Source organism: Squalius cephalus (assembly GCF_949319135.1).
Source record: "Squalius cephalus genome assembly, chromosome: 12".
Taxonomy (NCBI): domain Eukaryota; kingdom Metazoa; phylum Chordata; class Actinopteri; order Cypriniformes; family Leuciscidae; genus Squalius; species Squalius cephalus.
Genome location: NC_137133.1, coordinates 25,624,654 through 25,645,912, shown reverse-complemented (window position 1 = coordinate 25,645,912; position 21,259 = coordinate 25,624,654). Strand labels below are relative to the sequence as shown.

General features: G+C 45.6%; 1 protein-coding gene across 1 annotated transcript; it reads left to right on the top strand.

Moving 5' to 3' along the window:
• Positions 1 to 688: 688 nt before the first annotated feature.
• Positions 689 to 1,921, top strand: LOC307168910 (zinc finger BED domain-containing protein 5-like; the record flags this gene model as incomplete). The annotated part of the gene is made up of 1 exon (XM_079889215.1): positions 689 to 1,921. One exon carries the CDS (start codon positions 689 to 691, stop codon positions 1,919 to 1,921), a length of 1,233 nt encoding a protein of 410 aa, XP_079745341.1.
• Positions 1,922 to 21,259: the final 19,338 nt, after the last annotated feature.

Sequence of the window (21,259 nt, the reverse complement as noted above, 5' to 3'; positions counted from 1 at the left end):
TGCAGGCTAGGCTATATGCGCGCCAACTCATTTCATTCATTCCATATATTCCATATATATATATATATATATATATATATATATATATTATAATTTATCAATATGCTTTACTGGCTGAAATCAGGGAAACTGTCAAGTGAGACGTCTTATGATAAAGTTGTTAGTCACGAAGGAGAAGAGGGACAAAGAGAGAGTGAGGATTTGGAGGCAACAGAGACGGAGAGAATAGCGAAAGAAAATGAGCGGGAAGATGCGCCGGAGGAAACCGAAGAGGAGGGAATGAGATGGCAAAAAAGAGGTGATGAGGGTGAACACCAGACGGGGAAAAAAAGAAGGAAATATGATGACAATTATCTGGGTCTGGGCTTCACTTGGATCGGCGATACAGATTGCCCGAAGCCTCAGTGCGTGTTGTGCAGTGAAGTTTTAGCGAACAGCTGTCTGAAGCCGTCTTATCTCCGTCGTCACCTGCACACGAAACATGGCAATTTAAGTCAAAAGCCCCTTACATTTTTTAAAGCAAAGTTGGAGGAGTTGCAGAAAAGCCAAAAAAAAAATGCAGTTTCATTCATGCATTGGGTCTACGAAAGACGCGTTACGAGCTTCATATCTGCTCAGTTACAGAGTAGGGAGAAAGGGGCTGCCGCACACAATTGCCGAAGACGTGTGTTTGCCAGCGGCCAAAGAGATGGTGGAGTGTATGATTGGAGAGAAAGAGGCAAAAAAGTTGGACATGATTCCTGTGTCCAATAACACTGTGTCGCGCCGCATTGATGCCATGTCTGAAGACATCCTGGCTACACTAGTCAGTCGTGTGAAGAAAAGTGAGTTTTACTCTCTGCAAGTAGACGAGTCTACAGATGTTACAAATCTGGCCAATCTTCTTCTGTATGTCCGTTACCTTTTTGAAGGAACGGTACAAGAAGATTTTTTGTTCTGTCGGCCCCTTGCTACCCGAACAACAGGACAGGAAATCTTCAATTTAATTGACGTTTTTATGAGGACCAATGGGATCGACTGGGAGCGCTGTGTTGGAATTTGCACAGACGGGGCAAAATCAATGACGGGGAAACACACGGGGCTTATAGCTCATATTAGGAGAGTCTGCCCATCCATCAGCTGGTTACACTGCAGCATTCACAGAGAGGCCCTCGCAGCCAAAAACATGCCAGCTGATCTACTTGCAGTGCTGAACGACGCAGTCAAACTGGTGAACTTCATTAAAGCTCGTCCGCTAAATTCACGAATATTCACACTGTTATGTAATGAGATGGGCAGCGAACACAAATCACTGCTGCTGCACACAGAGGTGCGTTGGCTGTCCCGCGGCAAAGTGCTGACAAGGCTCTTTGAACTCCGGCACGAATTGCAGCAGTTTTTTGAGGAGAATCCGTTTCATTTGGCCTCCAGTATGCATGACGAAGAGTTTCTGAAAAGGCTCGCCTATCTAGCGGACATCTTCTCAGCTCTGAATGAACTCAATCTAAGTCTGCAGGGAGTCAGTGTAACTGTGTTCAACACCCAAGACAGGATTGAGGCCATGATAAAGAAGCTACGGTTCTGGGCGAGTTGCGTGAGTGGGAACACACACCTGTGTTTCCCTACACTTCACGAGTTCTTGGGGGAAAATGACGTGGACCTGGGTGAGCATGTAAAAAGTCTCATAATTGAACACCTCAACCAACTCGCCGGGCAGCTACGGAAACACTTCCCACCTATGGACACATCTCGCGCTTGGATTCGCAATCCATTTGAAGTTTCCCTGCCCGTCCCACAGCTGTCATTTCACGAGCAGGAGCAGCTGATCGAGCTGTCATCTGATGGAGCACTGCAGTTACAGTTCAAACGAAAGCCACTTGTGGATTTTTGGACCGAGTCACTGACATCATACACAGTCTTGGCAAAGCCAAGAGAGTTTTGATGCCCTTCGCCACAACGTATCTCTGCGAGGCTGGTTTCTCTGCTATGGCAGCAGTTAAAACTAAACATCGGCAAAGACTGGATGCTGTTGAGAAGGAATTGAGGCTTAAACTGTCTTCCATTGCGCCAAACTTCGGAGAGCTTTGTGCCAAGATGCAAGCCCACCCGTCACATTAATATGGGTAAGTATTTCATATTATTGCTACACATATAGGCCTACTGAGAATACTAATACATCCTCCTCCCCGTCTCCCACCCCCTACCTCTCTCTCTCTCTCTCTCTCTGCAGGCTGAGCGACTTTTGCGCTGCACTTCCAGTTCCAGTTCCAGATGGATCCTCTTTTAATTTATTTTATGTTTGAGCCTATGCTCTTTGTTACTTAATTATGTTGTGGATCGTGTGTAGGCTAATTTTATTGTCGTAAAATTGATCCTCGTTTTTATTTATTGTATCTATTCTCCAGTAAGGGCTAGCGCAAAATGCGGCTCTGGCATCTCAAAGCGGCACTTCCAGCGGCCAGCGGCGTAATCACTATTTTTTATTTTATTAACTTAACACTTAACAGAGTAGCTACTTAAAAGTTGTTAATAAAGTTTTGAGTTTCTTATTCTCCATTACACCAGAGAAAGCTGCAGTTGTTCTGAATAGCCTGATATTTTGTATTATTTTGGCTACGGTCCCGCCGTGCAGTGTCGTAGACATGCTAATAATATCTTATTTCGTTATTCAAGATTTGTGAATTCGTGTGACGCGGTCCTCCGGTCCGAAATACGCGTATTTTTTATTTTATTTTAACCATTCTGATTAGTGAGAGGTTCCACAGTGCAGTTTGGGCCAGTTAAAGGGATAGTTCACTTTGAAAATAAATGTTGGTATGTTTTTAGCTTACCTCAAGGGCATCCAAGATGTAGGTGTCTTTTTTCCGCAGTAATTTCAATTTTGATATTTTTAGGTCAAACCGTTCCTGTCTTTCAGTCCTATAATGCAGGTCTGTGGTCACCACCTCAAAGAGCATGCACAGAGTCCAAATTAAACAATTCCTCATCGTCCAAATAAGAAAATTACCCATCGTAAGTACACATTGAAGTCACGAAACGAGCGGTTTGTGTGAGAAAACGAACAGTATTTATATCGTTTTAAAATAAATGTTGGTATGTTTTTAGCTTACCTCAAGGGCATCCAAGATGTAGGTGTCTTTTTTCCGCAGTAATTTCAATTTTGATATTTTTAGGTCAAACCGTTCCTGTCTTTCAGTCCTATAATGCAGGTCTGTGGTCACCACCTCAAAGAGCATGCACAGAGTCCAAATTAAACAATTCCTCATCGTCCAAATAAGAAAATTACCCATCGTAAGTACACATTGAAGTCACGAAACGAGCGGTTTGTGTGAGAAAACGAACAGTATTTATATCGTTTTTAACTCTTGTACACAGCCACGTCCATCTGAGGGCGCGCGCGCATCCTGGTGTGTGATGTGTACTCAGACTGGTGCATAGATATATATACACTAGAATAGATGTCGCCTTGCCTACGGCATTCGTTCCAATGAATTCGTTCTGGCGAAATCTAGTGTATATATATCTGTGCACCAGTCTCACTTGGACCTGGCTGTGTACAAGAGTTAAAAATGATATAAATACTGTTCGTTTTCTCACACAAACCGCTCGTTTCGTGTCTTAGGCCACACAGGTTTAATTTGGACGATGGGGAATTGTTTTAATTTGGACTCTGTGCATGCTCTTTGAGATAGTGACCATAGACCTGCATTATAGGACTGACAGACAAGAACGGTTTGACCTAAAAATATCAACATTGAAACTACTGCGGAAAAAAAGACACATACATCTTGGATGCCCTTGAGGTAAGCTAAAACATACCAAAATTTTATTTCAAAGTGAACTATCCCTTTAACCCTTCACTGAGTGTTTAAAATAATAACCATTCTGATTTGTGAAATGTTCCACAGTTCAGTTTGGGTCAGTTAACCCGAAGGTTTAACTGACCCAAAATGAACTGTGAAACCTTTCACAAATCAGAATGGTTATTTTAACTGGCCCAAACTGCACTGTGGAACCTTTCACAAATAAAGCTCAATATAACAAGTGTTTTTGTAATCCGTCGGTCACCGTGTTTATTATAAATTGATGTTAAACGTGAAGAGCGGCTATTTACCAAATTCCTGTCTAGCGGACTTACCAAACAGTTTATGGACATGAGCTTTGCTGTGAAAAAATTCACAAATCAAGCAGGTCAAGATGAAGCTGGGTTCAGTCTTCTAAAAGTGACCGACTTTTGGAGCTATACGCAATTAAAAAATTAAAGTCAGTATAAAAAAATACGCGTATTTCGGACCGGAGGACCGCGTCACACGAATTCACTAATCTTGAATAACGAAATAAGATATTATTAGCATGTCTACGACACCGCACGGCGGGACCGTAGCCAAAAGAATACAAAATATCAGGCTACTCAGAACAGTTGCAGCTTTCTCTGATGTAATGGAAAATCAGAAACTCAAAACTTTATTAACAACTTTTAAGTAGCTACTCTGTTAAGTGTTAACTGTTAAAATGCAGTTAATAAAATAAAAAATAGTGATTACGGGAGATGCCGCTGGCCGCTGGAGATGCCGCTGCACTGATGGCCGCTGGAGATGCCGCCAGAAGTGCCGCTTCGAGATGCCAGTGCCGCATTTTGCGCTTGCTATTTCGGCGCCTATTCTCTTTAATGTTGTGGATCTTTAGTAACTACATTGTAATTTAATTCAATGTACTGTCGTTCCTAATTTCCATAACCGTTGTATTATGATGATGATGATGATGCTAGCTCCACGGTCATTTAATATTGCTGCAATGTTTCTTTTACGCGGCTAAAAATAACCGTGCTTTCTGTTACTGAGCCTGTGTCTGTCATTCGTCCTCTTAAAAGTGGAAGCTTGTGCGTATCTTTGTTGCATTATATTGAAACTTTGTTGATGTTGTTATTGTCATGCGTGTTCTGGTTATTTGCGCATGATTAAACATGAGTCCTTATATGGCGATAAAACAAAGCTTTGTTGCGTTTTTTTTTTTGAAGTGGGGATTGGGGGTGCGCCAACCCGGTTGGGACATAGAAGGGGGTGTGCAGGAAAAAAAGTTTGGGAACCGCTGCTCTAGGGGATATGATTCGTTCGCTGCCTCCAAGATCTAAAGTCAAGTGGCCGCAGATGTTGAACACTCTTACTTTCGCGTACAATTGTACGAGACACGAGACCACTGGGTTTCCACCATTTCTCTTGATGTTCGGCCGAACACCAAGATTACCAGTGGATGTTCTGTTTGAAAATGTCATGTTGCATAGTGATACTGTTAATGTTCACAAGTATGTTCAGTCTCTTGAGAAAGACTTAAGGGAAGCAATGGTAATTGCACAAGAGCATGCTAAAAGGCAACAAGCAAAACAAGCAGAGTATTATGATCGTAAGGGTAAAGGTCATTCTCTTGAGTTGGGTGACAGAGTACTCCTGGCGAATAAGGGTGAACGTGGTAAAAAGAAGTTAGCGGACAGATGGGAAAAGGTAGTGTATGTTGTTGTGGGAAAAAGGGGTGATCTGAACACTTACCAGATAAGGAATCCTGGGACGGGGCGTACCAAGACGGTACATCGTAATCTATTGATGCCTGTCAATTTCCTGCCGGTGCCAGCTTGGAATGATGGTAGTGATGGTGATGATGATGTTGTGGATTCCACTGTCTGTGTCTCATGTGATGGAGATGATCAAACTCAGAGTGATGATCGGACCTCTCGCTGGGTGTTCGATCTTAATGCTGACACAGATGTGACCAAAATAAAGTCTGTGGAGTGCTCTAATGCTGATCAGAGTGATTCATTTGGTGACACGGTTGTGGAATGTGACACTGAGTTGGACAGTGTACCTGAGTGTAAGACAAATATGGACAACATTCCCACCTCTACTTTGTCTGTATGTTCTTTGGTGTCTGATGATTTTTCTGTATCAGCAGTTCTGAGTGACAAATGTGCTTCTGAAGTTGACAAGTGTACTTCAACTGTTGCAGAAACTCTTGTTTCAACGTCAAGTGTACAAGATCAGCAAAATGTAAGAGTCCCTGGTCTACAAGAGGGTTATATGTCAAGATTTAGGAGACTCATTAAGCCAGTTAACAGGTTTATACAGACAATGTCTACACAAAGAGTATATGCAATTCATGACATTTGAGTGGTTACATTAAGAACAACAAAAAGTTTTTTTTTGGAATAAGTTTAAAGGATTTTTATTTTATTTTTTTTGTCTTGTTTTTGTAATTGCATGTTTTGTGAGTAATGTACATTTAGAGGTACATTGTTGGTGTCATGAGTAGAACTGTGTATAAGGCATGGTTTTCTATGGGTAATGTGGGGATTAGCTACCCCTGGGTTATCCTAATCTCGAAAGAGATAGTTAAGAACTGAGCGAATCTAGTGTGATTTCAGGGAAATTGACACCGCTACTTTGGTGAGACTTTGTAGGCCTAAGTAATGCAGAATCTGGTGTAAAACAGTGGGGGTGGATGTAGCAGGGATATGTTGTTACACCAGATTATAAACCATTTTATTTATATTTTTATTTATTTTTATTATTTGTTTTGGGGCATTTTATTTTGAAAGAAGTTTGTGTGCTCTTACTAAGGGTAATCCTCACAGTATGCACGTCGGCTGACGTCATGCGTAGGAGCGAGCTTCAAACGGCAGTGCAATCGGAGGTTCGTCCTCTTTCCTGCAATGTCTCTTGAGGAGAGGTTCGATTTCATGAGCTCCGTGCACTTGATGTTAAATTGAGTTATAAGTGTTCATGTCAGGTTTAAATAATCAATTGTGAAAGAGTATTCATTGAGATGTTATATTTGACTATTAGTTCGAGTCATTAACTTGTTAAATTGAGTTTATTTGTGTGCTGTTAATGAGTGAATAGTGCATTGCGTGAAATGGCGGCTCGGTGTGTGCGTCACGAGTGAGAGATGTGTTAGTGGGTAAGCGGCTAGCGTCTATATATAGATGTATATAGATGTGTATATTTGGTACGCATACTAAATGTATATCTCTAGTTTATTAATATATATTGTACATTGCATTTACTGGTTTCTGTAGTTAACCTACTGGTGTATTTAAACATGTATTTTGTGGTTAACAGGTGAAAGAGCTGCGGTTTAACAGTGCCTGTCTGTTTATGTGTTTTATCACACAGGTATGTTAATTGGGATCTAAGAAACACTGTAATGCTGTTTTGAATTATTTGCATACAATGACATTTTTGTGAATAATAATATTATTATTATTATTATTATTATTATTATACTATTGCTATTATTACATATATTGTGTATGTGTGTGTGCTCTTTCCTGCAATGTCTCTTGAGGAGAGGTGAAAGAGCTGCGGTTTAACAGTGCCTGTCTGTTTATGTGTTTTATCACACAGGCATTGTAATTAAATTCAACTTTTGCACGACCAGCTTTGTGTGGAGAATTCTTTTATTCGAGACATTCAAAATAACACAACGCAGAGGAACAACCGCTACACCTGCTACGCCATTCGGCGACATATCCTTTTCTGCTGTGTGTGTTCGCCACTGCGACACACACTTTCTCTCTCTCTCTAAAAGAGCACGAGGTGTTTTTATAAAAATGCCTTGCTTTTCCTGCGGCTCGTGCAAAGCCCCGCTCAGCAACGGAGACCACCACCTCTTCTGCACTCTCTGCCTGGGCCGTGAGAACGCCGCCACCGCACTCTCTACGGGCGGCTGCCCTGAGTGTGAAGAGCTTTCAATGTCGACCCTGCGGGCTCGACTTGAAGCTTTCAACGAAGCTGTCACTCCGCCTGTCTCTGCTGGGCCACGCAGAAAGAAGCGCCGCTCACAGAGACCACCGGAGACCGATGTGGTGCCTAAAAGCTCGCCGGAGCCCTTCCCTCGAGCTTCTCTCTCTCCCTCTCCGCCCCCCCTCCCGGCCGCGCAGCTGCCGGCACTCGCCCGCGCCGCCGCTGCTTCAGGGGATGAAGCGGATGAGCTGGATGAGGACGCCGCCGCTGACAGCTGCTCCATCCTGGCCTCTGACAGCGAGGAGTGGTCCACTGCCTCCTCGTCAGTCCAGGAATCCGGCCGTACTCGAGCCGGCGAGGATGCGGAACTTCTGCGCCTCCTCACTAAGGCCGTTGACCAGCTTGGCCTCGAGTGGTCACCGCCGATAGAGCCAGCGCCGAACAGACTCGACGGCTGCTTTCTACATCGCCGCTGCCGAACACCCGCATCCAGGACTGCACCCTTCCTGCCAGAGCTCCACAATGAGCTTTATAAATCGTGGAATACACCATTCTCCGCGAGAGTCTCTTCCCACACATCCTCGCCACTCTCACAGGTAGACGGCGCCGCCGAGAAGGGGTATAATGCCATTCCCCCCGTGGAAGAGGCAGTTGCAGCGCACCTTTGCCCACCCTCTGGATGGCGTTCAAAGGTTGCCCTCCCGTCCAAAGCCTGCCCTCCCGTCCAAAGCCTGCAGGACGACATCAGCCCTCGTCGGCCGCGCTTTCTCCGCCGTCGGACAGGCTGCATCAGCCCTGCACTCCATGGCAGTACTACAGATCCTCCAAGCTGATCTCCTCCATGATCTGGACGAGAGAGGCTCGGATCCTGCTTCTATTACGGATCTGCGCAGCGCGACGGATCTTTCCCTTCGTGCCACAAAATCCGCTGCCCAGGCTCTTGGAAGGTGCATGTCCTCGCTGACCGTCACAGAGAGGCACCTCTGGTTGACGCTCGCCGACATAATGGAGTCCGAGCGTGCTGTTTTCCTCAACGCCCCGCTCTCCCCCACCGGCCTCTTCGGCCCAGCGGTTAACGGGATCATGGACCGCTTCTCGGAGGTACAGAAAACCACGCAGGCTATGAACCTTTTCCTGCCTCGACGCTCGAGCTCAGCCGCACGCCGTCCTCGCGACCAGCCTGCGCAAAGCTCCGCCCAGCGTCCAGCTCGACCTCCGTCTTCGCAGCGACGACAGGGTGGCCGCCCTAGATCGCGCTCGACCAGCCGCAACAGGCCGCCTCCCCCACGGGGACCCCGGCCTAAGATCGCGCTGAAACCCGTGCCCACGAAGTCCTCCTAGCAGCTCGAAGGAGGAAAAGACGGTTAAGTCCCGCTGCGGCCGGACCACCGTCAAAGCTTCACGCTCTGTCAGTCCCCGTTGTCATGGCTACTGCAGATGTTTACCTAGCAGCCAACGAGCCGGTAAATCAACCCGCTCGCCTGCACACAACCGCCGTTATCACGGCGACCCAGAGAAATCTCAAAAAGAGCATAATGTCTGGTTGTCGGCTCACGCCGCATGTGTTTCAAGTGTAGAAAATGTGCCCTCGTTTCTGTGTTCACCCCTACACACAAGCACTATAAACCCCGTGTTTCTCACAGAGCCCACTCTCATAAAGCGGACAAAAGCCGCTCGAGTGTTAGATGTAGGTCACGTGTCCACATCCCCGTGCCCACACCTACTCACTGCCCGCTCTGTTACACGGCCTCTTACTACCGGTCATATCTCAAATGTAAGTCCTGTGCCCGCCCTCGAGCGCTCACACATACTGACAAACACTTCACCCCCGGCGCCACTCTCGCGCGCCGTTCCTCGCACAATAGGTTCCCCATCCTATGCCACCGGGACATTGCGTGTAAAACGGCCAGCCATCGCTGCATGCGAGCCGCTATATTCAAGCACAGAGAGCGCGCGCGCTGCGCCAGCGCCTCCGAATCAGGTTCTCGAGTCCGCGGAACGCGGCAATCAGAACCCGGAGGCCATTCTGCCCTTAGCCGTACATGCGAAAGCGTGCGAAGCTATTCCAGGTGCATCAGAATGGGTGCTGAGCACAGTAAGAGAGGGCTATTCATTGCAGTTCACTCGCCGTCCCCCGCGCTTTCAAGCGCGAACCGAGACGAGAGTGAATGGGGAAGTAGCACACCTACTTTGTGCAGAAATAGCAAAACTTCTGTGCAAAGGGGCTATAGAACCGGTACCCCCTTCTCTGAGCGAGTCAGGCTTTTACAGCCGTTACTTCCTCATGCCCAAGAAGGACGGAGCTCTCAGACCGATTTTAGATCTGAGATATTTGAACAAAGCTCTTATGAAAAGACAGTTCAAGATGCTCACAACCAGACAGATCCTCGCGCAGATTCACCCGAGGGACTGGTTTATTTCCCTCGATCTGAAAGACGCTTACTTTCAGATCCAGATAATACCCCGTCACAGGCCATTCTTGAGATTCGCCTTCGACGGTCGGGTATATCAGTACACCGTCCTGCCGTTCCGCCTGTCTTTAGCACCCCGTACATTCACGAAGTGCATGGACACGGCTCTCGCTCCCCTGAGAGGTCAGGGCATGCGGATTTTGAACTATTTGGACGATTGGCTGATTCTAGCACAGTCAGAGGAAGAACTTATCTCTCACAGAACAGTGCTTCTCAGCCACCTGGAAAGCCTGGGTCTCACGGTCAACTGGACCAAGAGCTCATTACTGCCCAGTCAGTCAACCTCTTTTCTGGGTTTGGAACTGGACTCTGTGGCAATGACGGCCCTGTTGTCGGCACAGCGCGCGCGCGCCGTATCCGACACCTGGCCGCGTCTTTCCAGATGGGCAGCACCGCACCTCTAAAAACATTTCAGAGGATGCTGGGTTGTATGGCATCACCTGCAGCAGTGCTTCAGCTGGGTCTACTGTGTATGCGCCCGCTACAACGCTGGTTGAACACTCGAGTGCCTCACCGAGCCTGGGCGTCCGGCGGCATACGAATCAGAGTGTCTCAGAGCTGCGTTTCAGCACTGAGACCCTGGTTAGCGGCCGACTGGTACCAGCGGGGAGTGACAATGGGAGCCGTCTCGCACCGAAAAGTTATCTCGACGGACGCATCCAACTTAGGTTGGGGCGCTCTTTTCGAGGGCAAACCGGTCTTTGGCCTGTGGTCAGACCAGGAGAAATGCCTCCGCATAAACTGTTTGGAGATGATAGCGGTCGAGAATGTGCTCAAGCGCTTCCTCCCACATATACGGGACCACCATGTGCTAGTCCGCTCGGACAACATGTCCGTGGTGTCCTACGTGAACCGACAGGGCGGTGTCAGATCCAGGAATCTCTGCAAACTGACAGAAAGCCTTCTCGTGTGGGCTTATCACTCGTTGTGCTCGCTGAGACCCGCGCACGTGCCGGGCCACCTGAATGTCGGCCTAGACAGACTGTCCAGAGACAACAATCCCCCGGGAGAATGGTCCCTGCACCCCCAGACAGTCCAGCTACTGTGGCGCCTGTTCGGCAGGGCGGAAGTCGACCTTTTTGCGTCAAAAGACAACGCCCACTGCCCGACGTTTTTCTCAAAGAGTGAGGATGCGCTGGCCCAAACCTGGCCCAGCCGCCCGCTGTATGCTTTCCCTCCGATCTCGCTGTTACCACAGGTAATCAAGAGGATCAGGGTAACGCGCCACTCAGTGCTCCTCATAGCCCCGCGATGGGAGAACCAAATCTGGATACCCGCTGATTTGCCAGAAGGGGTCGTAAACACGATCACGCAGTCTAGAGCTATGTTTAGCATAGCCTTCTCTGTTGGCAATATAGGATTTATATGTGATAAATGCAAGGAGACAGTTAGGCTAACGGAGAAGATTTCAGAACTAGAGACACGCATCCAAACTTTAATTGAGGATAGTAAGAGTGCTAGAGCTTTAGATGCTTTGGATGCGCCTAGCATAGTGAACTCTTTACATGATTCGGTTCCAGCTGAATTAGTGTCTGCGCAGCCAGGCAAATGGGTGACAGTGAAGGATTGCTCTAGTCGCGGATCAAAAAACCACTCTTCCGTTACGATTACCATAACAAATCGATTTGCCCCGCTCAGTGAAACACCCACTGAGAGTTCTGTTGATTGTGCCCTAGTTATTGGCGATTCTATTACACGGAACGTGAAAATAGAGACACCAGCCACCATAGTCACATGTTTGCCGGGAGCCAGAGCGCCTGACATCAAAGCAAATTTAAAAGTGCTGGCAAATGCTAATCGTAAATTCTCTAAGATCATTATTCACGTCGGCACAAATGATGTTCGACTACGCCAGTCGGAGATCACCAAAATTAATATTAAAGAGGTGTGTGAACTCGCAAGTACGATGTCAAGCACTGTAATTTGCTCTGGCCCCCTTCCTGTTCGCAGGAGTGATGAGATAGTTAGTAGATTGTGTTCTCTTAACGGTTGGCTGTCTAAGTGGTGTCCGCTTAATAATATAGAATTTATAGACAATTGGAAAAGTTTTTGGGGCAAACCTGACCTGTTGAAAAGAGATGGTATTCATCCCTCCTGGGATGGTGCTGCTCTTCTCTCTAGTAATATGGCACATAGTCTTAGAGCTCAAACATGACAATCTGGGGCTCAGGTCAGGAAGAAGACAGACTGGCTAAACCGATTGTCTGCTAGCGGCCTCGCATCACCCAGGTCAGATAAATCCTATCACATAGAGCCTCTTTCACCTAGCTATCATCATATAGAGACTGTGTCTGTTCCCCGAATTTGGAAATCCAAAAACCGTTTAAACCCATCTAAGGTTAAAAATTTAATTGATGTTCAACAAATAAAAAACAGCTATAATACAGATGAGCAAATGCTAAAGCTTGGGTTGCTGAATATTCGATCGCTTACTTCAAAAGCACTCATTGTTAATGATATGATTTCAGATAATAACCTAGATGTGCTGTGTTTGACAGAAACCTGGCTAAAACCAAACGATTACATTACTTTAAATGAGTCCACCCCGCAAGATTACTGTTATAAACATGAGCCTCGTCTGAAACGCAAAGGGGGAGGAGTTGCTGTAATTTATAGTAATATTTTCAAAACCACTAAGAAATCAAGTTTTAAATATAATTCTTTTGAAGTGTTAGTACTTAATGTAAAAATATATAGTATAAATGATTAATCACGTTTGAGATTTGTGCTGGCTACTGTATACAGGCCATCAGGGCACCATAAAGATTTTATCAAAGAATTTGCGGACTTTCTATCAGAATTAATATTGACTGCAGATAAAGTACTAATTGTTGGTGATTTTAATATACACATCGATAATGAAATTGATGCATTGGGTTTGGCATTTAAAGACATTGTAAACTCTATTGGAGTTAGACAACACGTGTCAGGACCTACTCATTGTCGTAATCATACTCTAGATCTAATATTATCACATGGAATAGATGTTGATGCCGTTGAAATTCTGCAGCAGAGCGATGACATCTCAGATCATTATCTAGTCTCGTGTAAACTTCATTTAGCCAAGGCTGCAAAGCCGACTCCGTGTTTCAAATATGTTAGACCTATCACTTCTGCCACTAAAGATTGCTTTATTAATAATCTTCCTAATCAGTTTCATCATCTCAGCATCCCGGATAGCTTAGAAGAACTCGATATTGCAAAAGAAACTTTTAACTCTCTCTTTTCCAGCACTTTAGACACAGTTGCTCCGTTGCGCTTAAAGAAGATTAAAGAAAATAGTCCAACGCCGTGGTACAACGAGCACACTCGGGCCCTTAAGAGAGCAGCCAGAAAAATGGAGCGCAACTGGAAGAAAACAAAACTAGAGGTATTTCGCATTTCATGGAAAGAGAGCTCGATTGCTTACAGAGAGGCCTTAAAAGCTGCTAGATCTGCTTATTTTTCAAACCTATTAGAAGAAAATAAACATAATCCTAGGTATTTATTTGAAACGGTGGCTAAACTAACGAAAAATAAAGCTTCAAGCACCGAAGTTTCCAAGCTTTAAGCTGGCTATGATTAAACCGCTTGTTAAAAAACCGCAACTTGATCCTACAGAATTAGTCAATTACAGGCCGATCTCGAATCTACCTTATCTGTCAAAGATATTAGATAAGCAGTGTCTTCACAACTGTGTTCCTTTCTTGAAAGAAATTATATCTGCGAGGATTTCCAGTCCGGATTTAGACCGTACCATAGTACCGAGACAGCTCTCATTAGAGTCACAAATGATTTGCTCTTATCATCTGATCGTGGTTGTGTCTCTCTATTAGTGTTACTCGATCTTAGTGCTGCATTTGACACTATCGACCACAACATTCTTTTAAATAGACTCGAAAATTATGTTGGCATTAGTGGAATTGCACTAGCATGGTTTAAATCATACTTATCTGACCGTTATCAGTTTGTAGCAGCAAATGAAGTGATGTCTCATCGATCACAAGTTCAGTATGGCGTACCACAAGGCTCAGTACTAGGACCGCTGCTGTTCACTCTGTACATGCTACCATTAGGAGATATCATTAGGAAACATGGAATTAGCTTTCATTGTTATGCCGACGATACTCAGCTGTATATTTCTTCAAAACCAAACGAAACATACCAATTCACAAAATTAACGGAATGCATAGCTGATATAAAAAATTGGATGACTCGTAATTTCCTACTTCTAAATTCTGAAAAAACAGAGATTCTAATTATTGGACAAAAAACTCCCACACGTAATAACCTAGAATACCGTCTAACACTTGATGGCTGCTCTGTTAAGTCTTCGTCGTCGGTTAGGAACCTGGGTGTGCTCTTTGATACCAATCTTTCATTTGAAAGTCATGTGTCTAGTATCTGTAAAACTGCATTTTTCCATCTTAAAAATATATCTAAATTACGTCATATGCTCTCATTGACAAATGCGGAACAATTAGTTCATGCTTTCATGACATCAAGGCTAGATTATTGTAATGCTCTACTGGGTGGTTGCCCCGCACGCTTAATAAACAAACTACAGCTACAGCTCGAGTTCTTACCAGAACCAGGAAGTATGACCATATTAGCCCGGTTCTGTCAAAACTGCACTGGCTCCCTATTAAACATCGCATCAATTTTAAAATATTGCTGATCACTTACAAAGCACTAAATGGTTTAGCTCCGCAGTACTTGAGCAAGCTCTTAACGCATTATAGTCCTTCATGTCTATTGCGATCTCAAAATTCCGGCCAGTTGGTAATACCTAGAATATCAAAATCGACTGCTGGCGGTAGATCCTTCTCCTATTTAGCACCAAAACTTTGGAACAATCTTCCTACCATTGTCCGGGAAGCAGACACACTCTGTCAGTTCAAAGCTAGACTAAAGACACATCTCTTTGATCTAGCATTCACATAATACATTATAGACTTCTATAATTCAGTGTTAGGCTGCATAGATTAGGTCAGCTGGAACTGGGAACACTTCCCATAAATCCTGATGTACTCGTTACATCATAAGAAGAATGGCATCTACGCTAATTTTAGTGTCATTTGTTTATCCTGAGGTTTTCCCGCAGCCTGCCGGATCCAGGCCGTATCCAGATCTGATGAAGGACCTGCGCCTGGACCCGATGACAACGCAGTGCTGAAGTGCCAACTAGTCTCTCCCTATGGAGAATCCCTTTACCACTCTACAGATAAAGCGTTGTCGGGAAACTCAATTCGCGTATCTACCCCGAATTGATAAAATAAAATAAAATTCTGTATCAAAAATTATAAGGAAACACCAGTACTTTGTTTAGGCTTGGTTTGTAGGGAATTCCAAACCTGCGCACATATATTCAAATGCACATAACTATAGAACCAATTCTTAATGCGCATGTGACCGCCATCAGCGTTTCTCACAGGTTCGCGTTTAAAGTCTGTGTAGAGAGAATGGTGTCGTCTTAGCGGCCCCTAATTTAATAACAAATGATTGTTGCGACAGAAGCGAATCAATCAAAACTAACTTTAGCTGGAAAATAACTTTATTAAAGAACCGCTATAAAGCCAAAACAATCTCTGTTACCTTAAATGATACGTTTGTCTCTGTAAAGCTGCTTTGAAACAATCTACATTGTTAAAAGCGCTATATAAATGAAGATGACTTGACTTGACTTGACTAGAGCTCCTTCCACGAGAAGGATCTATGCGTCTAAATGGTCAGTGTTCTCTAAATGGTGCGCTATTAAGAGTCTGGATCCACGCACATGTGGGGTTTCACGGGTACTCTCCTTCCTACAAGAGCTGTTGGACAAGGGCAGGTCCCCCTCCACGCTCAAAGTGTACGTTGCGGCTATTGCAGCGTTCACGGAGATGACGGAGATACCTTTCACGGAGATACCTTTCACTCAAAACCGTTTTTCTGACAGCTCTGTCGTCAGTAAAATGCGTGGGGGATCTACACGCACTGTCTGTTAGCCCCGCATGTCTCGAGTTCGGACCAAATGACTCCAAAGTCATCCTCAAACCGAGACACGGTTACGTCCCCAAAGCGATTGGCACTCCCTTTAGGGCGCAGATCATCTCCCTGTCGGCTCTGCCAGCATCCGATAGCGAGGACAGTGACAGAGGACACCGCAGGGCTCACTCTTATGCCCCGTCAGGGCGCTGAGAGTTTACATCACACGCTCCGCCGCCTTTAGGCATTCTGAGCAGCTCTTTGTTTCGTTTGGTGGGCGCACCAGAGGTCTTGCCGCCTCGAAACAGAGCCTGTCCAGATGGATAGTGGACGCTATTGCAGCAGCTTATGCGTCCAAACACCTGCAGTGCCCTATGGGCATCAGAGCCCATTCCACTAGAGGCATGGCCTCGTCGTGGGCTTGGTCCAGCGGGATTTCTATTCACGACATTTGTATGGCGGCAGGCTGGTCCTCCCCCTCTACATTCGTGAGATTTTATAACCTGGAAGTTCCCGCCTTGCAGGCTAAACTGTTATCAGTTTAAGTGATATGTATGTTCTGCCCAGTCGTTCATGTGCAGACTACTTTCATGTACTACTAGCTTTTCTGGTGAGCTGCACTAAGGGATGAGATTCTCTATATACAGACCGGCTGAGCCGCTCTGTATTTTCCCCATCACGCGCTTGTGCACTGGTGCTGGCCCACGTTGCTGGCCGCCTATTCTCCACTCAGCTGCGCTAGGGGTTATACTCTCTATACATAGACCAGCGAAGCCACTCTATATTCTCCCTATGATGTGCTTATGTACTGTGCTGGCCTGCGCTGCTGGCCGCATTCTCCATGCTTATACATAGGAATACAGAGCGACTCTGTCGGTCTATGACAGGGGTCGGCAATAGGCGGCCCGCGGGCCAAAACTGGCCCGCCAGCAATAATTCCTGGCCCGCCGGATTATTTTGGAAGTCCGTTTTTTTTTTTTTTTTTTTTTTTTTCAGCCTATTTTTATTTTACAATAACGGTTTACAAATAGGCCCCGTGTATCATTCGTTACTTATTATTTACTCGGGTAGGCCTATAACACACTGATAAATAATATGTATTAGCCTACCTGATAAAAAATATTTGCACTAAATGCTGCACAAAACTCTTCCACTAGGCTACTTGAGAAAAGGCGTAGCCGCGCGGCGATTTCACCGCCGCATACTGTGTAAAACGCGCATGAATCATGCGGCGCGGGATTCAATTTTAAAATATAAAGACGGTAGCGGTCGGAACTCTGTAGGTACCTATACTTTGGACGGAGCGGGCGGTCTGACTGACAATAGCCCACTCCCGACATCTTTTGACAGCGTATCCGCACTTCATTCTGACCACCTGTAGGCTCCTAGCTCTGAGGAGCTGTTTGGTACTGAAACCATTGTTAATAAATAATAAACAACATTATTTTTTTGCAAGGATGTTTGAAATAGTTGGCAGAAAATAGCATGCTTCATTTGTCAGTAGGGCAATATGGTTTTCGTTTATGTTGCTTAACAATTTGAGTGATAGGCTTTGTCCTATTTAATTTATTTATATTTCATTATTTTTTTCTGTGACATTTTTTTCTCTGCTGACAGTAGCCTACAATGTTAAAATAATATTTTATGTTGACACGAACACAAAGCATTTATAATTGTTATAGGCTGCTACTTAATCTCTCAAATTTCCGTTAGAGACATTTGAATGTGAGATTCTGGAAACTAGATCTAAATTTTGCGGACCCGTCAGGTCGGGAAATAATGCGGGTGTATTTTAATTGCTGAATTGAACCTTGTGGGAGCGGGACGAAAAGAAGAAAAAAAAAAACAGTCCCGCGCAGACCTCCTTAAACCATAGGTGTGTATGTGTGTGTGACAGTGTGTCCCGAATAAATAATAATAATAAAAAAGGAATAAAGTTCAAAAGTCGGACTGTAAGCAAATTAGGCATTGTATTGCTATTCACACCTTTATTAAAATAGCTGTAATATGTTAACACAATAGTACTTGATCTGTTTAAAATGATTTCATTGATATATGCAATGTAGACGTTAAGAGTATTCATTAAGACAGAGAATGTCTAATAGGAGACGGGCTGTGATTAAGAGTAGCTATTTAATTTGTAGCCATAGGGCTACTCCGTGTAGCTGGCCCGCCATCTACTGGCTAAAAGAAAAATTGGCCCGCGGCCAAAGTTAATTGCCGACCCCTGCTCTAGGTTATAAAACCTTATAAATGTAGACGGGCACGCCCAGCCTGCCGCCATACAGATATATTGTTTACGATATACGATATTGTTTACAACACCACTGGTCACTATATAATAAAAGTGTGAAAATTAATCGCAAGAAGAAGTTTATATTAGTTCAAGTTTGCTCTGTGTGGATGTATTGTTCTGTTCCAGTGATGTTCTATGACTAAACCTTGAAGGGAAAAGACATCACCTATGGGGTCAAAGCCTGTTCCCCAATGGTATCTGCTGAAGCCTTTGCAAGAGGCATATATACCCCTTCGTGTAGCCTTCCCGCCAGATAGACATGTGCCGGTATTCAATAATGCGATAAATCGCGGTAATGAATATGCACGATATTGTTATCGCGGGCACTTCAAAATACCGTGAAAAATAATAGATCAGAATTTATATTTATAGAACGCGCATTAGCTTATTTTCCATCAACCGCTTAAACAAACACAGCGTATATGCTGCGCGAAACACGTGCGCACTCTGATGTAAACAATCCCCACATGTAGAAGCACTGTGTGCATGCGGCGCAGTGCGCACTCTAGTCTAATGTAATGAATCCTCACATGGAGAAGAAGCATGGCGGAAGGAGGAATGCTGCCGACGATTTATCCATAGACAGTAAAATAGATTCTAACTCGTACCAGTGTACATATCTTGACCTCCTGTGTATGTCTCCCAGCGCAAGCCCTCGTCGACTCCGGGTCTGCGGGGAACGTCATATCCACCCAGTGTCTCCAGAAGCTGAATATTCGTTGACAGCATTTTTCCCGAGATCTTCCCATCCAAACCATACAAGGCAAGCCACTGGGTCGAGGTCGAATTCGCCATTATACACCCACTCTGACTCTTCGCATTGGCTGTTTACACTCTGAGGAAATCTCTCTTATGGTGCTGGAGGAGTCCACCGCAGATATCATCCTAGGACGCCCCTGGTTAGTACAACATCAGCCAATGCTCCACTGGAAAACTGGGGAAATACACCCTTCCTAAAGGTCACATTTACCCTCTGTCCATCCCAGAACAGAAGGCCATGGAGGAGTATGTGGAAGAAGCTTTACATCAGCAGTTTATTTGACCATCTACCTCCCCTGCCGCTTCGAGCTTCTTTTTTGTGGCCAAAAAGGACGGAGGCTTGCGGCCATGTATCGACTACCGTCATCTTAACTCACAGACTATTAAATTCAGCTATCCCCTTCCTCTGGTCCCAGCCGCCCTGGAACAGCTGCGTGGAGCACGCATTTTCTCCAAACTGGACCTTAGAAGTGCGTATAACCTGATCCGAATCCGGCACGGTGACGAGTGGAAGACAGTCTTCGTGACCCCCTCAGGCCACTACGAATATCAGGTTATGCCTTTCGGATTGTCCAATGCTCCTGCCGTCTTTCAGGGTTATATGAATGAAGTCCTTCGAGAGTTCCTCCACCGTTTCGTAATCGTCTACATTGACGATATACTCATCTACTCGTCTTCGATGTCTGAGCACCGTCAACATGTCATCCAGGTCCTTGAAAAACTGAGAGAACACAGGTTATATCTGAAACTGGAGAAATGCGAATTTCATACCACCACCGTTCAATTCCTGGGTTACATCATCAACCAACAGGGCATCCAAATGGACCAGAGGAAGGTGGACACCATCCAGAACTGGCCACAACCCTCTTCAGTAAAAGAACTGCAACGTTTCCTTGGTTTTGCAAACTTCTATAGACGATTCATCCGGAACTACAGTCAGATCAGTGCTCCCCTCACATCATCCCTCAAAGGCCGGCCCAAGTCTCTGTCCTTATCTCCCACCGCAATCCAAGCCTTCCAGCGTTTAAAAGAAGCATTCACCACTGCTCCCATCCTCGTCCATCCCAACCCGGACCTTCCGTTTGTGGTAGAGGTGGATGCCTCTTCCACTGGAGTGGGAGCAGTTCTCTCTCAGCAGCAGGGTGAGCCACCCAAACTCCTTCCATGCGCCTTCTTCTCCAAGAAGTTAGCCCCGGCGGAGTGGAACTATGACATCGGCAACCGGGAGCTTCTGGCCATCAAACTGGTCCTCGAGGAGTGGAGGCATTGGCTGGAGGGAGCCAACCATCAATTTGAGGTGATAACAGATCATCGCAACCTAGAGTACCTAAGAGAGGCTAAAAGACTGACCCCTCGACAGGCCCGCTGGGCTCTCTTTTTCACACGCTTCGACTTTGTGGTATTGTACCGACCTGGGAGTAAGTACTGTAAGGCAGACGCTCTATCACGACTTCATCATGCCTCAGTTGAAGACCTTCTTCCGGAGCCTATCCTCCCTCCAGCCGTAATCCTGAGTCCTATCCTCTGGGAACTCGACCAACAGATCACCCAGGAACTTGCACGCCAACCCGCTCTGCCGGGAGGTCCAGAAGAGCATATCTTCGTACCTCCACGTCTTCGTACTCCTCTTCTGGACTCAGCTCACACAGTTCCGGGCTCTGGACATCCGGGTAGCAAGCGTACCCTCTCGCTCCTCAGTCAACGGTACTGGTGGCCATCCATCTCCGAGGATGTTTCCAGGTTCGTCCGCGGATGCTCAGTCTGTGCCATAACCAACACCGCGAGGAGGCTCCCTGAAGGCAAGCTCGTGCCATTACCTCTTCCCCGACTACCATGGTCACATATCGGGATCGATTTCATGACTGATCTACCCAAATCAGGAGGCTTTACCTGTGTATTCGTCGTTGTGGACCGTTTTCCAAGGGCTGCAAGCTGATTCCCTTACCTGGTCTTCCCACAGCTTTTGAAGCAGCAGAAGCTGTCTTCCACAACATCTTCAGGAATTTCGGCATCCCAGAGGACATTGTTTCGGACAGGGGACCCCAATTTATCTCCCGGGTATGGCACGCCTTTTT